Raw genomic sequence first — 25314 nt, forward strand, 5'->3', positions numbered from 1 at the left:
TTGCGGCTAAAGGGCAAGCACTGCAACTAATTATCACAATTACCCCCCTTATTTCATCACGTCCATGGTCTCGCAAGCATTCTTCCAGGAAGAACGCGTACAGTACCACCGCAGAGCTGAAAATCTCGAGCGTCAATTTGGTCTTTCGGTCCCCTCCTGTTCCGTCTCCTCAGCGCCCTTTCCTTTCAGCCGGGAGGAAGCAACCCTTTCGTTCTCACATTCCAGCTCTAATTTCGTTTTTGATGTTTTCCCCCCTTTTACGAACGCGGACGATTTGTAGGTTCTTGGTATCGGTAACACTTGGATTCTTTCTACAATTAACACACGAGGAAGAATTCGAGCGTTACCGATGCCAAAAAACCACTCTCACCTTGTTCCTCCTTTCTCGATCCGGCCAGACGCGATTCCTTGTCTCGCGGACGAGACAAGGAATCCCGCGCGAAACCACTCCCGCATGAAACCACTCTCTCCGCAGTCGCTGCTGCGCGGCCCTTGCTTTCGGCTTCCTCGATGCGAGCGATAGGGGCACAGAAAGAGAGAGAGAAATGCATCGTTCTTGCCTCATTCTCTCCCTTTCCTTTCTCTTCCCCATCGGCGCGGGTCGCGTTTCTCTATGAGAGGGCGAACGATCGCGCGAGCGAGAGCAGACGACATAATTTCGCTTCCGTCGCGTGCGGCAGCACCGGAGCATGCCGTTAGGAACCCGCTCTGTTGTCGTATTGATACCAGCACTCGTAGTCGTCGTCTTCGTCGTCCTCCCTTTGTCGTCACCAGTGGAGTAAAAACCAGCGTCGGTGATCGGTCTGTGGCTAGCGGCGTCCCGCGTGCGGTTGTTTGTGACTCGTGACCTCCTCTTATTCGATCTCTTGGAGCGGCCAACATCGCGCTGGACTCGATAGCTGCGACGTCGGAACGGGAAGGCGCCGGGCAAGAAAGGGGCCACCTCCGAGGAACGGCCGAAGGCTAGGAGCGGTGGTGTCTACGAGGTCTCGAAGAACCACTGTGTGTATTTTTTTACTCGCCGCTGCGGGTCAGCTGGGCGCCCACCTGTAGGTCTTCTATCTGTTGTGGTTGTTTTGGTCCGGAGTTTCAGTCTTCGAAGTCACCATGAGCGGACACGTCGGTGATCTCAGCCCCAAGCAACAGGCAGCCCTACAGCAGGTGGGCATTATTGAGTACTTTTACGCGGAGACACTTTTGTATATTACGAAAATGTTCCCTGCTAGTACATTGCTTACGGCGAAACATTTCGTTGCCGTCTTCTTGCGCTTCATCCTCATTCAGGTCGCCCTATCTGCGTTTGTCCTGGATACTTGCTGATAACAAATAGAGGGGGGGGGGTGGGAAAAGAACCTGTATTGTCGCAGTCGCATTTGCACGTGGTGTCAGGATCTTTAACCCTGCAGGCAACAAGCTTAGTCTCGCTAGTTGATTAACGCTTGTATTCCCATTTATTTCTCGGTCACCTCATTCAGCTCTTGATCGAGAACATTCTATAATTTAAGAAGCCTTCAAGACCGGAGCAGAAATCGTAACGAAAGTTACACCGCATTCGAAGCTGCAGGTACAAGTTCAAAATTTTTCTTTCTCTGTTCCCCTTGAGAAACAACCTCGTAAAACCCCACTGCCCATTTTTCTCGAATTCCGAGTGCTTTTGGGGCTTTATTTGATTAGGAGCAAGGCGTGAGTTGCGTCAGTGCTCAAAACACAGTATAGCTACATCTTACAGCGACAGCAGACGTGGGGCGCCCAGGTTACTCTTTTGAGGACAGTAAATTTATCAAAGGAAGCTTCAATCCGCACACACCTGTGCTTGCTGTCACGAAAAAAAGGTTACGCACGTCGGACGATAAGTGTGCGTTGAATGCACCAGCCAGTTCCTTCATTCAAGACGCTTACTCGGCACTGGTTTATCCTGTGCGTTACAGCAAGCATTGCTTTTTCTTTCATGTTTTGCTGCCGGGCGGGGCACACAGTGACACTTCGATAATCCATTTTGGAAGAAACGCGGGATATCTACAAATTGAAAGCCTAACAGCATCACAGCTACTGTGCTTAAAGCCAATGTGCTAAGACCTCTCGAGTGGTTTAAGCGCCCGTTTTGAGACGCAAAGCTGCAGCAGAGCAATATTTCCGTCTACACGGCGCTGGGGATAGGGGAAGTCAGCAGAAACCTAGACAGGCAAGAATATAGACGGAGACAACAGTAGGATATAAGGGTAAGACGACTGTCGAAAGGCTGAAGATGCCTCGAGAACGAGGTTCGAAGAACTGCATGGAATTCATGATGCCACCACTATCATTCGTGATGACACCATGCCCACTATACCGCTATGCTATTGCGATGGCAGTGGCCTGTCATAGTGTAACTGCCGAGCCTATATTTAGAAACGAAGGACGCAATGAGTGACGATGATTACTTTTCCGTGCATGCTGAATCTGGCAGCACTAACGCTTTTTCATTTAAATGTTCGCATATTCGCGCTGTTGTATATCGCATAATTTTAAAGGCGATGCCACCACGGAGGCCAGTGATTGAACCTGCGACCTTGTGTTCATGCACTAGCACAATGTCATAGCTGCTGAGCAACAGATACCGTCGGTGCAGAGGCACTGCACCAGAGCGCTATCTGAATATCCTCGTAAAATGAAAGTAAAAAACTGCGATGGCTGCATAAATAACAAATATGTACAGTGCAAATGTTAGCTTCACTGCAAAGCTAAACCATCACGCGACATACGCAAAATAAGCTACAGTATACAAAGCTTAGCCTTCTTCATACGTACGGTACTCGCTGCGTGAGAGATATACGCCAGCCTATACGACCGCACCAGTGCTACCTCTGTGACTAGAACATAAGCCAGTACCCGCTTAGGCAACCAGACACGGACCACGGGAAGCAATTTTCGAGAGAGGTTCACCATCGAAAGCTGATAACAGAACGCCAAGTGTGCCGAAAAAAGTTCAGCAGCGCCTGGCTTTCCTCACATGCCTGCGCAGCGTAGGACTTCATGCTGGAGTTTTTTGCTCATGTCGTTCGTCTCATATGTGCGCTTTTTTTGTTTGTTTGTTTGTTTCTACCTCATTCCCAGCGCAGCCCTGCAAACAAAGGCCTGTATATGGAATATTGGAACCCTGTTTGCGTCCGTCTCTCTTGTTCTGCCCGTGTCGCTACTGCGCTGTAGTCCTCAGAATATTGGAATGCATTGATTGTAGGAATTTCGCGAATTGGAAAGGGATTTTTTTTTTTAATGCGAGAGCGTAACAACTGGATTGAGGCCAATTAGGTTGTTATTTTGGGAATATTGCATCCACCGCAGGTGTAATTTTTATCGGCAGCATTATTGAGGCTTGATAAGTCGTAAAATAGAACTTTTACTTAGTGCATTCATGGTGAACATCGCGGTTTATTTTTTCTCCAACATATTTGGGGCAGCACTGGGTGCAAGTTTTCTTTGGTCTTATAAACCAAATAAGCCGAAAAAGCTCCCATATTATTGGGCCCATTCCCGGACCATGACGCTGGCAGTGAACCCCATTGCAGTCGCTCAGTATTTATCTGCCACCCTGCCCCGTCTTTTTCAGACCAGACAATGATCTTCCTCACAGTCCCCTCGTCAGACCTCCTCGAGTACCCATTCTACGGAACCACTGTCAATCTGATCCACATAGTCTGGAAAAGTCCTGAAAACCCGCTCCTCCCTTTCTGATCCCGCATATTCCCAAACCTGGAGGGACCATTTGATCTGAAAATAGGCTCTCAGCCAGCTCTGGCTCATAAACTGGGCTCAGGCGGCGGATATTGGCTTTAAGTCCGCGGACTTTAAGCTCCATCGTCCTTTTTGTAATCCAGCTACACACAACTTTTCTTGCAATATCTTACTGTACGACGACGAAAACCTTGCCATGGTACTATGATGAATCCGCGTATTTCAAAATGATTTTTGAGAATCGGCATCAGAGAGACGCTGAGGACAATTACAAGGTGGCCTCTATCGGTAAGGTATCCCGCTTTTTAGTCCCAATCGCAAGCAGTTACGCTCTGACCAAAGGTGGAGCTGTGTAGAAAAGGACAAATCGCAAAACACAGGAGTAGCTCACATGGCCCTATTACTACCGAAGTAAATATATGCGTCGACTTCGGTACTTATTTCCTTTTTTCTTTTACTTCTTTTTTGGGGCTGGGGGGCACGAAATTTTAGAAGCTGTAGCTGCACCCCCCCACGGCCCGTCATTCTCGGCGTGGGCTTCACCTCCTTGAATCAGCCAGTGGGAAATTGCTAAGATCCAATTCTACATTCGGTGAATGCGTTTTTACTACTGGACAAGCGTCGAATTAGCCAGAAATTAACAGAAAATTCATTTTACATGCAACAGCAACTAGATGAAAGAACCTTGTTTCGTTCTAATAAAAGCGAACATGTGAAGGGCATGCAACGAATCTCCACGTTATGTTTCCTTCCACGCAGCAGCGAGCAGTTTCTTGCCAAGTGTGGCTTTAAAAAACAGTTCGAAAGCAGACGTAAAAGGACCTTATTGCGTCTTAAACAAATTATGAGTCTGCTCCAGTTTAATACATGCCATACATAAAAAAAAAAAAGAATTCTTCTACTCTTCCGTCGGAGGAGCACTGAAAGAGTGGTAAAAAATTGTACTGGTAGCTTGGCGGCTTAGCTGATCAATCACGGTGAGCTGATCGATATTTGCCGCCGATATGTGGGGGGTGCAAGGTGGACGTATTGCTCCGTTCTGCTTCAAAAACACAATATTGATTCAGAAATGCTTCAAACTAGATTTCTGACATCAAATTGAGCAGAACGCGGGTTCTCCAGCACAGTGGATCAATCTATGGGCTGCACAAAACGTGATTCAAAGCAATTCGATTAGTTGACCGTTAATAGCACAGCAGGTCAGTGACATGCTGTGAGATTTGTGAGCACGCTATTAGCGCGACAATAGTCGAAACGATGTCAGCATACTGATGACAGGGTTATAATGCTTCTCTCGCTGAGCCTAATGCATACAAAAGTATCATAAGCTGGAAAAGCATTGAACATAGTAAATGTTTCTTCGCAAGTAAATTTGAAACAACCAACGAACTATTCGTGGGAATTGTGAAAATATGTTCGGCGCACGTGACAAAGCACCTTTTCCCAACCTTTTGGCTGGCAGTTATAGGAGCGAGAGCAGTGAGCGAAGCAGAATCATTGGACATGTCCATGAGCTGTTAGGAAACTTTCCCGGATACAAAGCTCTACATGAGTTGTTCCAATGGTGCTGCTGTGAAACACATTTCTTTACTGAGCCTCTTCGTTATTAACAAGCATGGTAAGCCTACAAAACTTATACCTGAGGTGTTATGGAGGTGATTCCACCTTCATAATGGTCTCAAGAGTGACGGTTCGAAACTATACGGAGCCTGTCACCAATGGGTTAAATTAAGTAAACCCCACCGTTACTCAAGCGAAAACAAGAGTTGCCCCTGACAGAAGCCCGTGTAGCAAAGAATCATAAGCAGCATAATACTACCCATCAATGCCATCGATTTTGTGACAAGGCACTACTGACCAGTGCTCAGAAATTTATATCATCACAGGCTTATGATCAAAAAGGGTATTCACTACATCAAGAGCAGGCATGTGCTACTCATTGATGTGAACTCCAATCTAGCAGTGGGGCTTGAGCGCATCAAAGTGGGAGGATCTATATTCGAATATATCAAGTCAAAAGTGTTCTAAAACCAAGAACTCCGCTTATGCTAGCCTTCGAAGTTATTGCTCAGATCAGTTGTGTCATTTTAGGCATCTGTATTTAAATTTTTTGCATGCTTGTCCTGTATCGTCAGAGACATGTGCTTAGCCGGCAATTGTGAGTTGAATAAAAAGTAATAACAGTATATTTGTTTTTGTGTCAGGAAGAAAAACTTGCAGTTAAAAGCGTTTGGCCCTACAAACATGCTCCATGACCTAATTTGAATGCTCCAAAATTCTCGTTTTACTGCTCCAAAGCTGATCGAAAATGCCCGTGCATACTTTCACCCCTTTGAGTGGTACGGCAGGCTTTGCTGCCTGTCCCTGCATTTTTCAAACAGCAGCGACGTACAGCAGTCCAAAAACTGTCAACGGAAAATTTTGGACTGCATGTGCAAGTGACTGCGCGGCCATGTTTGAGTGTGTCGTGCACCGTCCGTCGGGATGCGGCGATGGCTTGGTTGCCTAATGCAACGTCCAGGGAAGCTGACCTACATGCTTTGTCATGGGTTCGAACCATGTTAGTGGCTGCATGTTTTCCTGTTATTCATTATATATTATGCACCTGTCACACGGTAGAAGCCATGATAGTATTTATGCGAACGGATAAAAGCACAATGAAATCCTCTTTTCGCGTCGCTCTGTTTAAGGCTTAATTCGTTCAGTGATTGTTTCCAGTCATAACTGCAGGCCAGCTAACCTGGAGGCGTCAGAAGTGCATGTACTTCTACCGTCGCGCACGGGCGAAACACAAGATCGCACGCCGGTGAACACTGTGGCGCTTCACTGCCTCAGCGCCTTGCAATTGTCCTCTGGAGTTCCCCGTAAACCTTAGAAAAAGCTGCTCACAGTGCAATTTTTTTTTAAGAATATCAGGAATACTGTGCTAAACACAGGGTATCACTGCAGTAAAGCGTTGCTAAATACTATACTTGAAATATTAGTAAACAAAATCGTTTTGACAGTATATTTTGTTCACTTCTATTTAGGGGTATAACAGGTTATGGTCAGGAACCCATATTATTTTAGTTATCGTCTTTTACTGTTCACTTTCACTTTTCTATCTTTAGGAGGGACAAATATAAAGAAGTGACGATAAGGTTTAAATGCAGCCGCTATGCAGCAAGACTAAGAGCACTCCTCAAGCGCGAGCTGTTAGCTGGTGTAGGCAATTATTTCATGCTAATTATCACCAGTTAAGCCAAAATTCACTGAATAACTGGCCATGCAGTGCGCATACGTGCGTGCGCTCAGGTTGAAGCAGTGCGGACTACGACATATAATTTCGAGTGCTTCCTGACTATGAATAGAAATAAAACATTTTTTTCGTGACTAATTTTTCTAGAGAAAATTATCCGTTTAGGTTTTCAAAACTAAATGTGGTTCTTGAACATGTGTTGAATTTCTTTTCGTGTGTAGCTCTACCTGAATGTCCCTCACTCGCTTTTTATTTCGTTGCACTGGTGTGTTCGTATATGGGAGAGAAGCACCTGAAAAGCAATGGGAACTTATATTCATCGAAGGGAACTATCCACTATTCCTTAAGAAGAATAAAAGTTATAACTGCTTGCAAGTGCAATGCGATGATCAAGCGCAATGTTCAGCCCACCGCCCCTATTTTAATCCAGGTGTAGTCACTCCAGGAACATCGTCTCCGCTTTGTACTGCAAAAAGATATATATAACAGTCCATAGTCAGCCTGCCATGAGGCGGAGACAATTAATATTGTGCAAAAATATGTTGCGAACCATTGTTGGCACGGAGAAGCGTTTTTTTTTTTGTTTTTTTTTTTTTTGCATTGATATCGAATTTTGAAAACTGCCTAATATCTTCATTTTGTTATCGACTTGTTTAAGCTTCCTCAAGCTACATGATGTTGGAATTGAGCCGTGAAGTGTACTTGAAGGCTCAGACCCCTGATGAGACTAACTATACAAACACCCATCACTAGGCGTGAAACTATGCGCACAGCCTTCTTACAGTGCGTGGCAAAGCGACGGCCTATTGAATGATGGCGGCGAGCGCTGTACAGAACAGCCATAATTCACCGGGGTTGCCCGCACCATGCAGCCGTTGATGGGAGAGGGGGGAGGAGGCAACGGCTGACTCTGCCGAGTGTAAAATAAGGCTACGTCCTCGTGGCAACGCGTCGGTACGTGTTTCGACATCCAACCTTGACGGGTGTTTGCGCCCTCCTCAAGGTAAATACGAATCGCCTGACCCGAAACCTTGCTCCGAATTTCGCTCTTAAAACCTTGCTTGGAAGACTGCACTGAAACGAACATTAGGGAATGTTGCCGTCTGCGTCAGACTGCTGTGCTTGGAAGGCAGTCGCAGCGGCATAGTAACCTGGAACGACGCGTCCATACGGGCTTCAAGGAAGCATGACCATTAGTTATCTTGCTAGTCATGCAAGGATTCTTGTTAAATAGTATACTTGTGAAATTGTTCTGTGAAACCTCTCGCCTAAGCGTCATAGTATGTAATGTCAAACAGTTGTAGTTTGTGTGAATTTTACCGCACTTATAATTTCAGTACAATGAACATTCCGCAAGACATTCAAGCACAGGTACCGGTCAGAATACATCATTTCTTAGACTGTTCGTGCAGCTGACTTCTAGCCTGACAAGTAGCGCAGTATTCAGGGTCGTAGTCGTTGCTTCATGCCTGCAGCATGAAAAGTAATAATATATATATAGGAGTAGAGCAGGTCAGTAACCTGTGAGGCACTCGTACCAGAAAAGCTGCGTAAAGATGGAGACGAACGTGTTCAGTTCAATGAGGTGGCAGTACTGAATATTGAGCGCAGACTGCATACGAAAAAGGAACTTCAAAATGTCGTTGTCAATAATTAAAATGTCTAAGAAGTTTACTTAAGTTCATTAAAGCAAACAGCTGTGAGGTCTTTTCAGTTAAGCTTTTTGTAAACGAGCATTCCCTCAAGTTCGTCCAAGTGGTATTTTACGCATTACATGTGGTTTATATTACGCACTAATCAAAAAAGTTTAGAACAGAAGGAAGCCTGCAATGGGATGCCTGAGAGTCACGACTTGGTAAGTCGCCAAGTCCTCTTGCTGCATTTAAAGACTCCGACAGTAGTTATGGTCAGCATAACTTAACGAAATGCTGGGCAGCAGTAACGTGCCTAGACTGGTTTCCTTGCAGGATGCTTAGAAAGTGACAGAGCGTTATAAAATAAACGCTGAACGCTGACGTCTTGAATCAGGGCATAACTCGCAGTGAAGGATGTTAACTTCGGCTCTGAGAATACGAGATTGGCCTCGGAAATAGGCGTTTTTGAATTTATATGTGACACCATGCGTCCACTACAGGGAAAAATACCAAAGCGCGTGATATTTGCATTTGCGGACACTTGGCTTGAGCAGTTTTACTTTATTCGTGCTCGCCGCATGTGCGCACAACTGTCCAGCGAGAAAAACCGATGCAAGGCCTCCTCACTGCTCGGGAGCCACCCAGAGAATAGAGCTGTTTGTCTGGAACCGAACAAATCCAGTTGATATCAACCGGACGAGTGTTTTTGCTTCTGGGTGTCCAGCACTGGCAGACAATTTAAGCGCCTTGCAGATCGCTAGGTTTCAACAGCCTCATTTCAGTTGACAACACGACCAAATTAAGAGAGCGGATTTCGCTCAGATATTGTCCGCATTTTAGTGAAGCTTATGACTAAGAACCAATGTCTTTTCCGGGTTCACTGCACCGCGCGAGCCAATGATGTAAGAGCCAACCTGTAAGACTGATCGAGCATAGCACTCTCCGTCAGTTTCTCCTCGTCAAAAGGCTGCTCTCTTGTGTTCGAAACACAAAACGGATTGCGATGAATACGAGAAGTGCTGGTGCTACACGGGCATAACCTTGAATTATCAGTCATAGTTGAGGTGTTGGCGTGAATGGGCACCTGCAATTTTTTTTTTTTTACCAGTTACAAAAAAAGACAGTAGTCATGCGGTATCCACAAACAGACAGCAACGACAAAAAAAAGAACAATGTACTGTGGGACGCACGATTACTTATTTATTTTATTTCTTTATTTCACAATACTGTGAGCCTTTCTCTGGCTCTGACAGGAGTGAAAAAAAAAGTACAAACAACAAGCATGGTGCTCCAAGGCAGTAGAGAAAGGATACACAGCATACAGTAACTTACACATTAAGAGTGCGGATATGTAAAAGCTACGCAATTGTTGATACTAGTGAGCAAAAAGAGAACACTGGAAACACCAACTCTACGAAAGTAACATTTCTTGAAAAAAATGATTCAATACTGGTAGAAAAAGCATCAAGTGAGACGTTATTCATAAATTGTTGGGGCAGGTTGTTCCACATTTCTTCGCGAAATAAATATTGAATCAAAAAGAAGTGCAATATTTCCGGTACCCGCTAGCACTGGTCAAAGCGTCGGGGTTGCTTCGTTAAATCGGTGCTGTTATTTCGGTTCGATTTCTGTTTGCGAATGCCTCACGTCCCACTGCATGATCTCCAAGAGACAATGTTTACCTCAACAGCATTGCACCTTGACCTTAGAAACCGGTCTGATCATGGCGACGGCAGCAAACGATCGCTTCCTTTGCAGTGCGCTCAAGGTGATCACTCGCTCGTTTGGCATCGCTCCCGAAGTCGCCCGCAGGAAGGACTCTTAGCGTTCTTCCAAGATCACTGCTTCGCCTGCGTGCTTATTCGGACGAAGAGGAAGGTAAAATGAAAAGGTCACAAATAGCGGGAAAAAAATCGCGTTGCACGAAGACGCGGCTGAAAAGAAAAGACGCCATCGGTACGTGGCGAAGGCACCTAACACCCCGTTGTCATCAGACCTCCCCGGCGCAGATAGTTCTTGTGCACGCCGCCACTCGGCCTCCCCTGATGGCACGCGTCGCCTGACGCCCAATCCCGATGCCCGCCCAATGCCGAGGCGCGCGCTGTACGCACACGCTGGCGACCAGTGGTCGCGTGCGTCATTACGTACCGGGAAACTGCTCGGGGCGGCAAGGTAGGCAGGCAGCCAAGGCGTCGACATTGGCACCATTTGGTATTTTATACGCAGTTTTGGTAAAGATTTTTTGTTCTGGCAACGCTGCAATTAATCCTCAAATCACTTCCTGGTTTACTAACGCAAGAGGGTGGGTTTTCAGCGTACAAACGCCAGGAAGACACGGAACACAGAAAGCTGCCGCGTGACCAGTACCGGCGCCTTATCACCCCGGAAGACACAATCAAATACACATACGCGTACTGATTCGTATACTGATTCAACTACGCATTCAAATACGCATACTGGTTCAACTATCTTTTTGAATGGAGTAATAAACTAGCAGCCAACTATAAACCCACTTGTAAAACATTGATGCCTTACTCCGCCTCACAAGCAGTTTGTAGCACTGTGTAATGCAAAACTCTCTCGTACAATCAAGGCTACGGGAACACAGAAATTAGTCCCTCCAGTATTTGAACAATGAAAGTATATTTTTGAAACAAAGCACGGGAATTGAAAACACAGTTTGGATGGGTATTATTTTTAAAGTACGCGGAACGTTCCGGTCACAGTTGAAATGAAGAAACCCCGCACGGACAAAGCTTTTCGCAGGGCTACTGCGAGGTGCCATTCGTCGACATCTAGTCGTTCAGGTTGTGTCGCCTGAGGCCCGTCAGCTGAATGTTCGCTGTTTCCCCAAGTAGACGAAGCAGTTAGCTATAAATATTCTTAAGCAATTCGCCACGAGTGTGGGGGCAGCTCAAGCACGAATTCTGTCATGAAGAAAAGGGCAAAATTAGACCAACTGAGTTAGCGAATGATCCTCCTGCGACCAACGTAAACGGAGAACGTGGACCGAGGGGTGTCACCGAAGAGACCTTCTGCTCAATGTAATCGAGAGATTTCAAAGAACCTGAATTATTTTAACCTAAGCGTTTTTTAATGGATTGCTCACAGTTTTTTTTTTTTTTAAGTGAGAAAATATTCCTGCAATTTCTAAGCTGAATACTAGTACAGCTTTTACGCCAGCCACTTGTTAGACTGACGAGGGCGACATGCTCGTACGTAAACAGTTATGTAGTGCACGCCACCAAAACTGGGCCAGGTCGTTCGCAGTTTCCACTGTGCTACAAATAGCTTGTGAGACAGAGTGCGTCTCATGTGTTACGATCCGTCCTTGTTAACTAATCCCTTTGTTTGTCCTGTGAATTATTCAAACATTCAGCCCGCCCAACAAAATACCAACTGCAGGATTTTATGCAGTACTGCCGTTTAATGGTAACACATGGCACTTACTCGGCTCAGTGACAGCGATCATTTCAAACCCGCGCACATAGGGGATAATACACACGTGCTACTTTAGCGGCCCTCAGCTGGACATCCGTCATCCCAGTCTTTATCCCTCTCGTCCTTGAATTGTCGAGTCTCGTATAAGCACAGCTGTTCGGCAAAATCGCACGCGTGAGCGAGCGCTGACTCGCGAGTTCAGCTTTGTGAAAACGACGTCGCGACCCTTGCACGCACTGCGCCGATCAATATGCGAGGGAGAGAAAAACAAAGGAACGAGATAAGAATTCGAGGGTCACGTCCAGTGCGCGCAGCCAAAAACACGAGACTGGTCATGGGCCTTCAGCGCAGCTTCGAGCAGCGTCCACCACAACCATTTGCATGCAACGTCCCCTCGTTGCACTCGGTGAAAAACAGAAGCACTGGCTGCTCTCGCTCGCTCACTTTTCTTCCTCCTTTGTTTCTATTATCTATACCCATTTTCCTTGCCGTTTATAATCGCCCTGGGCTGCACAGGAAAAGCCGCGCGCGTTGGCCATCTGAGTCGAGCGAGCGACATGATTTCGGAGTCCCACCCCAATATTTCCTCAAAGTCAAGGTCTCGCCCGCCACATATATATGTGTTTGTGTGTGTGTGTGTGTGTGTGTGTGTGTGTGTGTGCACGCGCACGCTGTTAAGGCTTTTCCGCCGGCCCGTGATGCCGCCTTTATGGGCGCCCACGCTCTGCGCGGCTAGAAGAAGCTGGCGGCCACTGTGGACGATAAAAAAAGGAACTTGGTTCTGCCGGAATAAAACAAAAAAATCGCGAGGAAGATATGGCTGACAGAAAAGGGGGCCAGCGAGAGAAGAGAGTGGTTTACGCAACGCGCTCAAGTTGGTTACGGGAGGAGCGACTCGAAACGTGTTTTGTATCGCGAATGGGCTCTACCCGAGGAAGCCAAGTAGGAGCGAGCGGATTGCACAACGTTTGCTTAGAAAACAGCTTGTGTCCTCTTTACAGAGTTTGAACGACTGTCTTGCACTCACTCCAGCGGGTAGAAGCAAGATGCGTACTACGAAGAGGCAGCCATTAACGCATCAGCCTGGTGCATGCGTTGGTTCACCGCGCTTGTGCGGACTCTTCTACCTCTCCCGTCTCCCGATAAATAAGAAAAAAAAATTACGGTTGCCGGTGTGAAATATCATATGTCGAGAATATTTGTCCAGACGCGACAAATGCCCGTCTTATTCTTTTTCCTGTGAGCCTTAGCTGCAGATACACAGAAAGCCGTCCGGGTGTGCAAAACGCGTACGAGAAGAGCGTTCCAAGTCTAGTAAAAAAAATTCAGCTGAACGAAATTTAGCTAACTTCAACCTAAAATGCTCACAAATGTGTTCCATATGGTACCGCAACACGTGTACATTAGCTCGTTTTGCTATGTTAGAAGAAGCAACCGGGTGTGCGAAACCATCGTCCTCGGTATGTGCACTAGTGTCCTGGATGTCTGGGGGAGAGAAAGGAATCTTGAGGGTTAGACATTGACTCGACATGAATCCTCAGTGTTTACCTACAAGACCCTGTACAGAAGAAATTGGCAGTTAGAGAGAACATGCAGTTTCATCGTGAAATCTAAGAACTACCGCAGTGCATATAGTTCAGAGGGACTGGCGTGAGAAAATATGTGATGAATATAGATAATTATTGTTCGTTCTGTATATTCGTGAATATAAAACAGGTGATGCGGCAGTGTCTGGCAGCCTATTGAAGAGGTTTACCTGAAGTCTTTAAATAACTTGAGAAATAAAAGTATGAGCTTGCTTTGTGAGAGGACCATTCCGTGGTTCTCTCGTCCCTATCAGAGGTGGGCATTTGACCTCAAAAACCTTGACCTCACCTCAAACTCAAAAAATATTTGGCGACCTCACTCAACCTCAACCTCATCAATTGAGGTTGAGGTCCCCCAGGCGACCTCACCTCACTTTTCAGGTGACCATTGGCGACCTCACTCAACCTCACCTCAAACTCAAAATGTGAGGTTGAGGTCGGGCGCTCGACCTCAAAAAAAAAAAAAAAGAATGATTAAATTAAACCGCAACTTAAAGCTAATATACATTTCTCGGTAATCCTAGGGTATATAGGCTAGCCAGAATTTTGTCGTATGAAGGCTGTATTTTACTCCTAATTTTATACAACAATTAATATCCCGGATAAAAGCAGAAAAACTCCGGACACTACATGTCCAACTCTGCACTAAAGTGGCAATCCTCTCCCCCTCCTCGCCTACCCTTTTGTGGTCGGTTTCAATCTAAGGCCTATATGGGTACAACGTTACTACGCATAGGCCCATAACGCAATACAAAGAGTTTATCCCATCTGACCCACGTGAATAAGATTCGTATTATAAATAAAACAAGCCAGTTCTTACTATAAACTGAAAAGACAAACGCTGTTGACCCTAGTGACGACGACAACAATGACGATATGCTCTTTCTTTTCTTGCCACATAGCGCTAAACAGACAGGGACACAGCGAGACACACGGGACGGGCGCTTTTTTTTATCGCCTGTCCAGTATGTCTGGCTGTGTCCCTGTCTGTTTAGCGCTATGAGGCAAGAAAGCCGGCACCAACTCGCCCAAGCTTCCATTCTTGCTCTTTTTCTTAATTCGAAAAAAAAAAATTGATGATTGCCGAGCTTTTTTTTAGTACACTGTACATTGTTTTGTGACAGAATACATTAAATTAGGAAAAAATAGGAATACATTCGTGCCTCGTTAGTACGGACGCTTTGGTTTCCGACCAAAGCTGTCCATAAAGCGAGTCATCCATAATAACGACTCATGAATAAAAACGAAAAGTATATAATTGAGAAAAAATTTATAATTAATGGCTGCTGTTTTAATTAATCCGGTATATAAACACAGCCGAGATGTTGATACTACCCTCTTCTCCATAGATCCGTCGACCCGAAACGTCATGTCTGTTCTTAAACCTTGTCAGCCATCCTCTTGAGCAGCTGAAGTCAGTAACGCCTAGACAGAGCGTAGAATAATATTTCTCAGTAAACATCCCACTGTTTTACTGAACAAAAATTCCGTAAGTCATCACAGGTAAAACCTATCAAGACGGAGGAGAAGAAGCACTCATAATGTTGCCGAGGCAACGAGCCTTCTTTTGAAGCATTTCGTCGCTCACGACAGCACCATCCGCGTGCACATTCCCGAACCACATTAACAAGGCTGAATCCATTTCTTCGAACTGTGCTTGGCGCTGTCGGACTGTGGCTTTCGCTGCGATGCCGACGTTGAGTCATTTATCGGAGTCCTGTAGTATATATATAGATGGTATACCGTCGACCTGGCGAGGCTGAGGCCTAGTTGAACTTGAGTCCAGTCTTTCATGGCTTGGATTGACTGAGATGGCTTTTGCCGCTTGTATTCAGATTTCCCGCTTCGCGCCTAAGTTCAGCTCCATTCTTTTACGTTAAACTCCCGCCATGCCAAAAATCAGACTAAAGTTGAAAGTTACAGGCTCCTGCTTCTTTGCACTCTTTTTCCCTAGTTAACCTCCCTGACTTTCCGTTCTTCTGATTCTCTTTCTTGCCTTGTACTGTTTCCGTAAGGAAGCGAGGGAGTCAAGTTGACAGGCTACTATACAGAGGGCTATCAAACAGCCCTTTCCAGTGCCGTTTGTATGTGTTGCTATGAAACAAACACTGCAAGCTGAAGTACAGTTTAGAACGACGGCTAGCCGACTACGAAGAGCTCAGACCTTGTCAAGGCCGCATCGTTGACTCAAGGCGAAGCCGACATGCGGACCTCCCGGGGTGCAAAATGGGGCAGTTCGGCAGCCCAACAGTGACGAAAACCAGGAGCATGAGAAGGAAGGGCCTCCAGGATGGGACGCCCGGTCCTGGTTGCGTGCTCGTCGCCTTTCTTTCGTCGCTCTACTTCGTGAGTGTGTCTTAACCCTGACCGAAAAGCGTTAATGGCTTCATGGAACACATGTGTTCTGGGATAGAAAAACTTCAGTTCCCACCCCCAATTTCGGCGCTTGTCTTTCCTCTTATTGTTTCTTTCTTACGCTTTTACCGGCCTCTCTCCTGTTCACTTTCAGCAGAATTTATTGCGAACACATGTTTCTGTTTTCCCGACTGCGGCCTCTAGTTGCGGCGCTGCCGCTGCACACAGAAATCTCCCGGTTCCCTCCTTTTGGGGTCTTTCTTAGCTGACCCTCGGTTTGCTGTGTACGATCCCTGCCATCCACCCTCCTTTTCTCCTCCGCCTCCTCCCTTACTTTCCGATCTCCCCCCCCCCCCCCCCCCCCCCCCTCCTAATACGACGACACGCCCGCTTTGGTTCTTTCCAACTCCACAGGACTCGTTCAGGCATCCGACCGTATCGGCTGTCGCATAGGTTCCCGGCCTGCGCACCCTTCTTTAACTTGCGTTCGGACTCCCCTGATTTTTTCAAACGATGTCCATATTAACGCGATAAAAATACATGGGCCGAATAGGCTGTGTGCATTCATCCCCTGTCCATTGTTCAGAGAGCGAGTTTCTATATTAACGAGGCATAAATACATTGAAAAATCTTCGCCCCAGAAAACTGTCCATAATTCGGGTCCTCCATATTAACGGATGTCATATTAACGGGGCACAAATTTTTCACAATAGCCACTCATGAAACGACTTATGAAGACTAAATCGTCAACAAAACAAACAAAAGAGGAAAAGACAGCAAAACACCAATTAATCATAAAACTCGGCCAACGCCGAATAAACCGTCAGAAAATTTCCAAGAGGAATGCTGTTTATCTTATGAGGTCCCAACCAGCGACTCCTGGACGTTTGTTTATAATTCTGTGATCCCGTGGCGTATTGCAAGAATTGGCGGAATTGCTTCTTCGAACACCACGCTTACATTAAAAAATTACAAGGGTCGGAATTGCTAGGAAAAAGGGTTATATGTGAACCACTTTGCTGTCGCGAACATTGGCTCGCCCGTCAAATTTCGCCGGTGCAAAATGTCCAACTCGTACCCGCCTTAAAAAAAAAAAAGAAAAAAAAAAACATGATATAAATACTTGTACGTCTTAACTTAATGCTGGATGCCATTTCGCCAACAATTCTGAGACGAGCTTCTTTCTAGTATTCACCTGTTTTCCTTTAAAGACTAAACTAATAAATTGCACGGTGGTGTCTCCGAAGCTGCTTCGCCGCATGCACCGTACGTGAATCTAGAGAAACCGTTTCCCCGTTAGTGTCGTATAGTTACAGCACATAAACGTAAAATAAAGACAAGAACAACAGAAAGGAGGCCAGCAAGCAGCCCGGAGGGACCGCGCTCCCTGCTGTGCACGCGCTCCTCCCTTCGCAGTCCGTCTCCATGGCATCTGGTTTTGCTCATGCAGTGAATGCCGAACTGTCACCAATACACACCAAAGGCAGTGGGGTATGTGTGTCAGCTCCGCTTCCAGAGACTTCATCGCGCTTTTCAATACTTGCAAAAAGAAAAAAACCAAATGACCGCGCCGGTAAGTGGAAAGGAGGGTCGGGCTATGGGCCTCTGAATAGATGCCAAAGAAAGAGCCTAATGTGAGGGAAAAAGTCTGTTCTCTGTTCGGCAGTGTACGAACTTAATTGACATACAAGGAAATATATATGAAGAAATATCATGTTGACGAAAGTAATAACAAATGTCGCACACTAAACACAGAAGAGAACTGCGCTTCCCAGAGCGTATAGAAGGTTTGAGACATCGACTTAGTACTGCATTCCTCAGTGCTAGCATGTAATTGGCCTCATTCACGTATATCTAAATTGATTTTTAAAGAAAGAGACAAATGTCTGAAGAAATTATTCCGAGATCTGGCCACAAAAATTTTCATCCGATTGATTTGTCCGTCTGGAGCAGACGGGAGCACAAAAGAGACACGCTCAGTTCGCTTCACCAATTCGTCCGTCTAGACACCAAAATGTCGAGCCGGAAACCATCTCAATACTTTCTAGCTCACAAAAACATGTAGGAGAACGCTTTTTCTCTTTTTTGTTTTCTGCGCCTGAATAAGAGATTTCAAGAGAAACCTGATATTATGAAGTTAAGAGTCCCTTATTCTCCTCATTTCTCCTGCATTGCTTGATTTCACTAGAATTTGAGAGAGAAACAAGGGGCCTTAGCGGAGCGAAATCATTTTTTTTTAATGGGCTTCACTGTATGCAAGCCCCATATATTTTTTTTTGTCTCTTCTGTCTCGGCAAATAGTTAACATGTGCAGGCTTCTTTCCTGTATACCACTGCGTCTTATAAGATGTGCCGTCCGTTTCATCCTCTTGCATGTTTTACCGCTATATTGGTTATATACGGAACGCTAGCACCTTCATCCCATTGCAGTTTTTCGGGGCCACCTGTGAATCTGTTAGAAGGAACAAGCAGCACAAGACCAAAGAGAGGTTGTTTTGGAGAATACAAGAATATAAATTTACAGGACCGGAATATAGAACGATGGCGTACAATTAGAAAGGGAGGACTTCGATAAAATGCTCAGATGGTTTTGTGCCTGTTTTCCTGGTTTGTTCATGTTTTCCTTTTTTTTTATCTGTCAGTATCACGTCCTCTAACAATTTCGCTGCACCATTTTCTGTTAAGTTTCCGTGTAATGTACAGCGCGGTCCTTTATCGAATGTAAGGCAGCAGCCGTGACGTTAGCGCCTGGAAACGGGCATGCACACGACAAACAGTTCTGCTCCGCGCCGTCTGCGCAAAGACAGTTTGCTTCACTTTTTAGTTTGCTTGTTTCTTTGCGGCATCCGACAAAAGCACCGCGGGTCAACGTGAGTTATGTGCTTTGCGCGCTCCTGGGTGTTTGAGCCGGCGGCAAGCATCGGCAAAAACAAGTCAGAGGAAACGGGGGTGGCGGGCGGGGGGCATGGGGAGTTCGTGAAGTAAACAAAAAAAAATATCTCCTTCCAAGAAGAGCAGAGGGAAGCGTCCTCGGGCTGCGGACATTACGGTGGAATGCCGAAAGCTGGGGCAGGGGCTACGGCATCCGGTCGTCCGAACGGGGGGTAACCAAACACCGAGAGCCGGCGGGCACACCGCGGCAGTACGCTCGAGCTCCGCGTCGAAAGGGGCGCTCTTCGAAGAAAGCCGCGGCAACAGCAAAAAGCCTGGACCTCACAATTTCGACCTCACACAATGACGACCTCACTCAACCTCAAACTCACGCGTGAGGTTGAGGTCCAATTTCGTGACCTCACTCAAAAAATTTCGAGCTGTCACCGACCTCACCTCAACCTCACCTCACTCCGTGAGGTTGAGGTCATTTTGAGGTTGAGGTCGACCTCATGAGGTCGAAACCTCATGAGGTTGCCCACCTCTGGTCCCTATACATCACTAAGGGCCGCACTATGAGCCTGAAGCCTAACCACTCCGACAGCGATGTTTATTTTGATTGCAACGAATGAAGATGTACTTTAAAGTGCAGAAGTTACTCGGTGACCTGTGTCCAGAATTGTGTGTAACGCGAGTATTTTTTTTCTTTTGAAGGAAACGTCTAAGTTAACGAAATTCATTTTTCCAGTAATCAGTCAGTAGGTTCTCCTTACTGAAATGCATTTTTTCAGTAAGGTGTAACTAACAGTAAACTTTGAGAACCTACACTTGGCGTCAAACACTGAACTGGCAAAAGCGGAAGTATTCCCTTCGTGGTAGGTCGACAACGCACACGCTGTGGAAAAGCATTGGGCGAGATCATGTTCGCGCCATTGCCGGGTCTCAGTCATGTCCTACGGCAGTTCTGGTCTTTAGAAAAATCACACATGACAACTGCTCAGGAACTCCTCCATCCGTTCGGAGAACGTCGCAACTTGCCTCCCTCTACACATTTGATGCCACGTAACTCAAAGCGGTGTGCGTGAGCGCGCGCGTGTGTGTGTGCGTGCGTGTGTGCGTGTGTGTGTGTGTGTGTGTGTGTGTGTGTGTGTGTGTGTGTGTGTGTGTGTGTGTGTGTGTGTGTGTGTGTGTGTGTGTGTGTGTGTGTGTGTGTGTGTGTGTGTGTGTGTGTGTGTGTGTGTGTGTGTGTGTGTGTGTGTGTGTGTGTGTGTGTGTGTGTGTGTGTGTGTGTGTGTGTGTGTGTGTGTGTGTGTGTGTGTGTGTGTGTGTGTGTGTGTGTGTGTGTGTGTGTGTGTGTGTGTGTGTGTGTGTGTGTGTGTGTGTGTGTGTGTGTGTGTGTGTGTGTGTGTGTGTGTGTGTGTGTGTGTGTGTGTGTGTGTGTGTGTGCTGCGACTGCACCATTTGAAAAGCTCCATCGACTGTTTATCGACGAATTGGAATGTCTTTGGCAGTGTTCTGCACAGCAGGCGGCTTCTAATTTGAAAAACAAAATAACCTGTTAGCCTATTACCCAGGCAACTTAAACGGTTTTTCCTTGACATTACTCCCACCCCCGCTTCTCCGCCTTATCAGAACACTTACAACAACGAAGCGGCCCTTACTGGAAGACTTTCACGCTAGCATCGAAGCAGTACCCAACTAACTAGTATAACTGTAAACAAGGTGTCCACACGTTATCTGGTGCTGCTGTTTCCTCCGCTGCCTCTACTGAGAGCATTCGATGTAGCATGCTGAGGTCCCAAGAATTAAACGTAGGGAGATCAGCGACAACGTCGAAAAAGAGCTCATTTTGATGTAAAGTACTAATCATGGGAGGACTAATCACCTATGGGGCTGAAACGTGGAGGCTAACCAAGAGGGTTCTACATAAGTTGAGGACAACCCGGAGGGCTATGGAACGAAAACTGGTAGGGGTAACATTAAGAGATAGGAAGCGTGCAGAGTTTGTCAGAGTAGTAACTCAAGTTACTGACATTCTAATGGAAATCAAGAAGAAATGGGCATGGGCAAAACATGTAGGTCAAAGAGAGGATAACCTGGGTCGCTTAGGGTAACAAACTGGATTACAAGGGAAGGAAAGCGTAGCAGGGGGCGGCAGAAAGTTAGGTTGGCGGATGAGGTCAAGTTCGCAGGGGTCAAGTGAATGCACCTAGCACAGAACCGGGTTAATTGGAGACATATGGGAGAGGCCTTCGCCCTGCAGTGGGTATAGTCAGGTTGACGATGATGATGATGATGATGATGATGTAAAGGAATCAACTCAGCCGCACTAGTTCATTGTACTCCAAGTAAATTTTGGTTACGGCATTATAGGTTGGAAGAAAAAGAATGTCGTTGTAATCGACTGCTTTCGTGCAATTGTTCAGTCACCCCTGTCGGGCTCTAACTGGCCACTGCGATTGGTTACATTTCAAATTGAGCAGTTGTAATTGTAATCGATTATATATTTTCTGCGTCATTTACTAAACCGCCTGTGTCTCAACACCGTGGCTCATGTTCTGACCGTATACGCGTCTGAAGATTCCTCGCTGTGTGTTGGAACGTATGCACATTTTCTAGTTTGCTTATTTTGCCACTTTGAACAACAGTTCGTAAATTTCTCTTCACCTGGATAGGACGATTTCCCTGAAACTCTTTCTTAAAGACAAATAAGCTGGACTGAGCTATATCGCTTGTTAAAACTTCACCATGTGTTACTTCGAAGTAACCGAATTAGGTTCAGTTCGCCTCATCGTCGTTCTCGTCTCTAACACTGGCGCTGCAGCTGCTTCATCACGTGTGCGTCCCCTTGCCTGAGCTCTACGTACCTTCTCGTTCTAAAGGGTGCTAAAAAAAAAAAATAAAGCTATAAAACGTGCGGCGCCTTTTTTTTTTTTCTTCCATTTCGAAGGCACACATTTTGACACAATTAAAAATAAACTAGTATAGTTGTATTGCTGCTGTAGGAAAAGAAGCAAAGAACGTAAGACATTCGCCGAACTCTCTTCGATATTGCAGCAACTACAAGTCTTAGTGTAATCGAAGGCGCCGACAAGCGTGTTAGCTTCACGTTTGCGTCATAAGGTCCAGACCAATAAGACACAAGAAAAAAAAGGACCTGTACCTCCTGACTACAAGGGATTCACTGTCGTCATTGCAGTAAAGTCTGCTCTTCCTGCTTCGTACGTGTCCTTTTCATCTTTTATTTTTATCTCGCACAACTGCCCAAAGCGATTTCCGCTCTTTCTTCTCCCTGTTCGTTACTTCTTGCTTTGACTGACAGCATCTGGCTCTGAGTTAAGGCTCTGACAGCCGTCTATGACAGGCCTGTCAATATCTGACGTAATCCCTGGATATTGACGTCTCGTAGACAGCACCGGTGATCAATACAACGCACTTTCTGGATTTTAATTCTTCCCGGGGCCTTTTTCCACGTCATGTGGAGGAGAGTGAGCAATAAGCGTTAGGCATGGAGAACATTCCGAGTAGTGTCCAGCCTGTCTCTTGCAGCGAGGTTCCGAAAAGCTTTCATCGTCTTTTCCTTGCTTCTGTTTTCCTTTTTTTTCTTTTTCACCAAATTGTCTGCACAAGTAACGGTGCTTTCGAACGGCACGTGCGCCCCGAAGCTTCGTGACAGCCGAGTGCAAGCACGCGCCAGGCCTAATCCGCCGCCGCGGCAAAGTGCCAAGCCATGTTCAACCACTTTCGCTCACTTGGCAACCCCTGTGTGAGTCCGATGAACCGCTCTTACTTTCCAATCACTCACTGGTTTTGCGCGCCGCTATGAAGCAGCCGCTCAGGAACTGAATTGGGACCAGCGGGAACTGAGCAACCCCGTCTGTTACGCGCTTTCTGGGGAAAAAAAAAAAAACATAACAGCGAAGAAGGCGTTCAAGGCGCTCACGCTTCAAATGCGAATTCTGTGTTCTCGTTGAACAGGAAATCGACTCTGTTCCCGGCGTCGCCGTCTTTCTCTGTCACCGTGTATTGTTCCACTCGCCGTATGACCGATATCGTTATCGGTCAGATGGTGAACGCAACAACAATCATATCGACTGGGTGTTGAGCGTTGAGCTATCACTCGAGAGTGTGTGGAACTCATTCAGTTAAAGAAGCGTCGCCGTGAGCCAGAATTGAGACATACGTGTAAAAAAAGTACATACACGAATTGGTATCAAAGTTTTGTGCAACGTTCTGGGTGACGTCAAACCATTTTGCTTCACAGTAAGCATCCATCCGCTACTCAAGTTGGAGGTTATTTTTCGATAGGGATTCAAGACGACGAGACATATGTGCCGCCAATTGTGTGGCCAAAAACAAAACCAAATAACGACGTTTAACACTGTTTGCCAAACTCTGATCCAGCCTCACAATGGCGAAAATTCGCGGGACGAAAAGGCAGCGTAAAAGACGCTATCGCGTCTGCCCTTAAATCAATACTTAAGCATCCTTCAAGTTTGTATTTCAGTCGAGCTCGAGTTTAAAATAGTGGCACCTACGCTTTTGCCGCCATGGTGCAAACAGCGCGCGTGGTTATCTTGATACAAAAAAAAAAAAAAAAACTTTGTCCACTTTGTCCTCCACTTGCCTCTCCCCTGGAGCAAAACGGCTTCGCACACGTCATAAGAAGGCGGCAACTTCCAAGACCACCAAGGTTACATTGCGTAGAAGAATACCGCATTTTGTAACAAGCTTTCCTGATTCACAATACAGGTGTAAGCATCGCTCAATCAGAACGAAGGACTCTGTCGGTTATGATGCGCACGAAATATATCTCGTAAGAAAATGTTTGCTTTCAAACTGAAAAGCTTGCTACTGAGTGTAGCGCTCAACTTCCCGAAGCTGCGTATATGGGTGGAAATTTCGGTATCGTAATTGTAAAGCTGGGACTTGAAAGAATCACTTGCATTCGCATAATGCGGTATCCGTCGATTAAGTCCTGCACAACGTACCGGCATTTTGTGCTAATGAAGACTCTGTCCTACCTAAGTACGAGGTTCTAAGCGCCAACTGAAAAATCGCGAGGAAGTAGCAATGCGTAATTAACTGCAAATTTGGGCGGCATGTCATGACTGCAGCGGATTTCCGTTGCCTCCCCCGAGAGATCCTTCTTGCATTCCTCCTTGTCCCAGAGAAACAGTTCCGACGCGGTCACACCACCTCCTCTCTCTCCACCTTCTTTGTCCCTCGCCCTCCCCGCGTGGCCGGCGTCAGGCGGCCACGCGATCGCTTCCGGCTCGCGTCGGGCGTGGAAGTCGCTGCGCTTCCGACCTTGCGGTTTCCGCGCGGCCCCGTTGACGTAACGCACGTGACCTCGTTAGCAGCGGACAGGTGCCGCCACCGCTGCTTCCCTCTGACGGCGCAAAAGCATTGCAGTGCTGCCCTCTGCGAATCTTCTCCCTCTTCAATCCGCGCCTTACACTCGTTGCCCCAGGCTCTCGGAATCACCTCCCCTCGCATCCTCTTATACGCTAGTGTCTGATCTTGCTTACTGACTTTGCCCGACGAACTTTCCTGTGGGCGCGTTGAATTTCCCTTTGTTCAAGTTCACTGTACCCCAGGAATCTCCGCCTCGTAGCGAAGCAGCCATGGGCTGCCTTTTCGTAGCGAGTCTAGCATTGTCTCCTCGCAGTCATTTAAATTGGGTCTGACATTCCTGGCGGCAACGCTCCGTTGGCTTCAATCTCATCCTCAGCTTGTAAGCTTGTAAGGGGGATATTCAGCGGCCGCCTCTAGCCGCTTCCACGTGGTGACCAAAATGCTGTTTTGCTCAACTTTCCTGGCTAGTCAACGTAATGTGAGATGAAAGGTCTCACGCTGCGGTTCACCGATTGCGCAATTACGGTCATTTCCTCCTCTGTGTTATTTCTTACTTAAAGCCTAGTCGCTGATTCCTTCACTCCGCTTGACCTCGTCCCTCTTCCTGCTTTTCAAGGTTTTTGTGCCGACCTCCCTCGTGAACGCGCAACCCGTAAACCAGGCTACTCATTAGTTACGCTTTCTCTCAACAATGCATTTTTAGCTTTCAGTGCCACCTTTCTAGGAAAGACTGTCTTAGGTATTCGCATCATTGATGGTGGATAAAGCGATGAAACGCAATCCTTTTTTTCAACCCCGTAGTTTTATGGGCCGGAACGATCGCTCATCAAATTCAGCTTGTGAATTAATACTGCTACTAATAATCCCATTAACTTTCTTACTCCACCCATGTCTTCACCTTTGAACATCCGACTTTTACTTCTCACATAGTTAAACTTGTGGAGGGAAATAAAACAAGCAGACATCGCTAGGGACAAAATGAAATCGACCTATGGAATGAACTTTATGCTCAATTCAGATACAATTCAAGAGCAGACCGTTAAATTAGTGTCCAAATTACTGCTTCACACCACTAGCGTCGGCTTGTCATTCCGAAGTCTCGGTCAACCAAAATGCATCT

General features: G+C 46.4%; 1 protein-coding gene across 1 annotated transcript in view; it reads left to right on the plus strand.

The window, feature by feature from the left end:
- The first annotated feature begins 633 nt into the window (after nucleotides 1–633).
- The window catches only part of LOC146196047 (SEC14-like protein 2), a 76357-nt gene continuing 51676 nt past the window's right edge, over nucleotides 634–25314 (plus strand). The window contains exon 1 of the mRNA XM_084598053.1: nucleotides 634–1161. Coding sequence (XP_084454179.1) covers nucleotides 1108–1161 — 54 coding nt within the window. The 5' untranslated portion in view covers nucleotides 634–1107. The remainder of the gene's footprint in view (nucleotides 1162–25314) is intronic.

This window comes from Amblyomma maculatum, chromosome 3 (genome assembly GCF_055883805.1).
Source record: "Amblyomma maculatum isolate TAMU_Amacu chromosome 3, ASM5588380v1, whole genome shotgun sequence".
NCBI lineage: Eukaryota > Metazoa > Arthropoda > Arachnida > Ixodida > Ixodidae > Amblyomma > Amblyomma maculatum.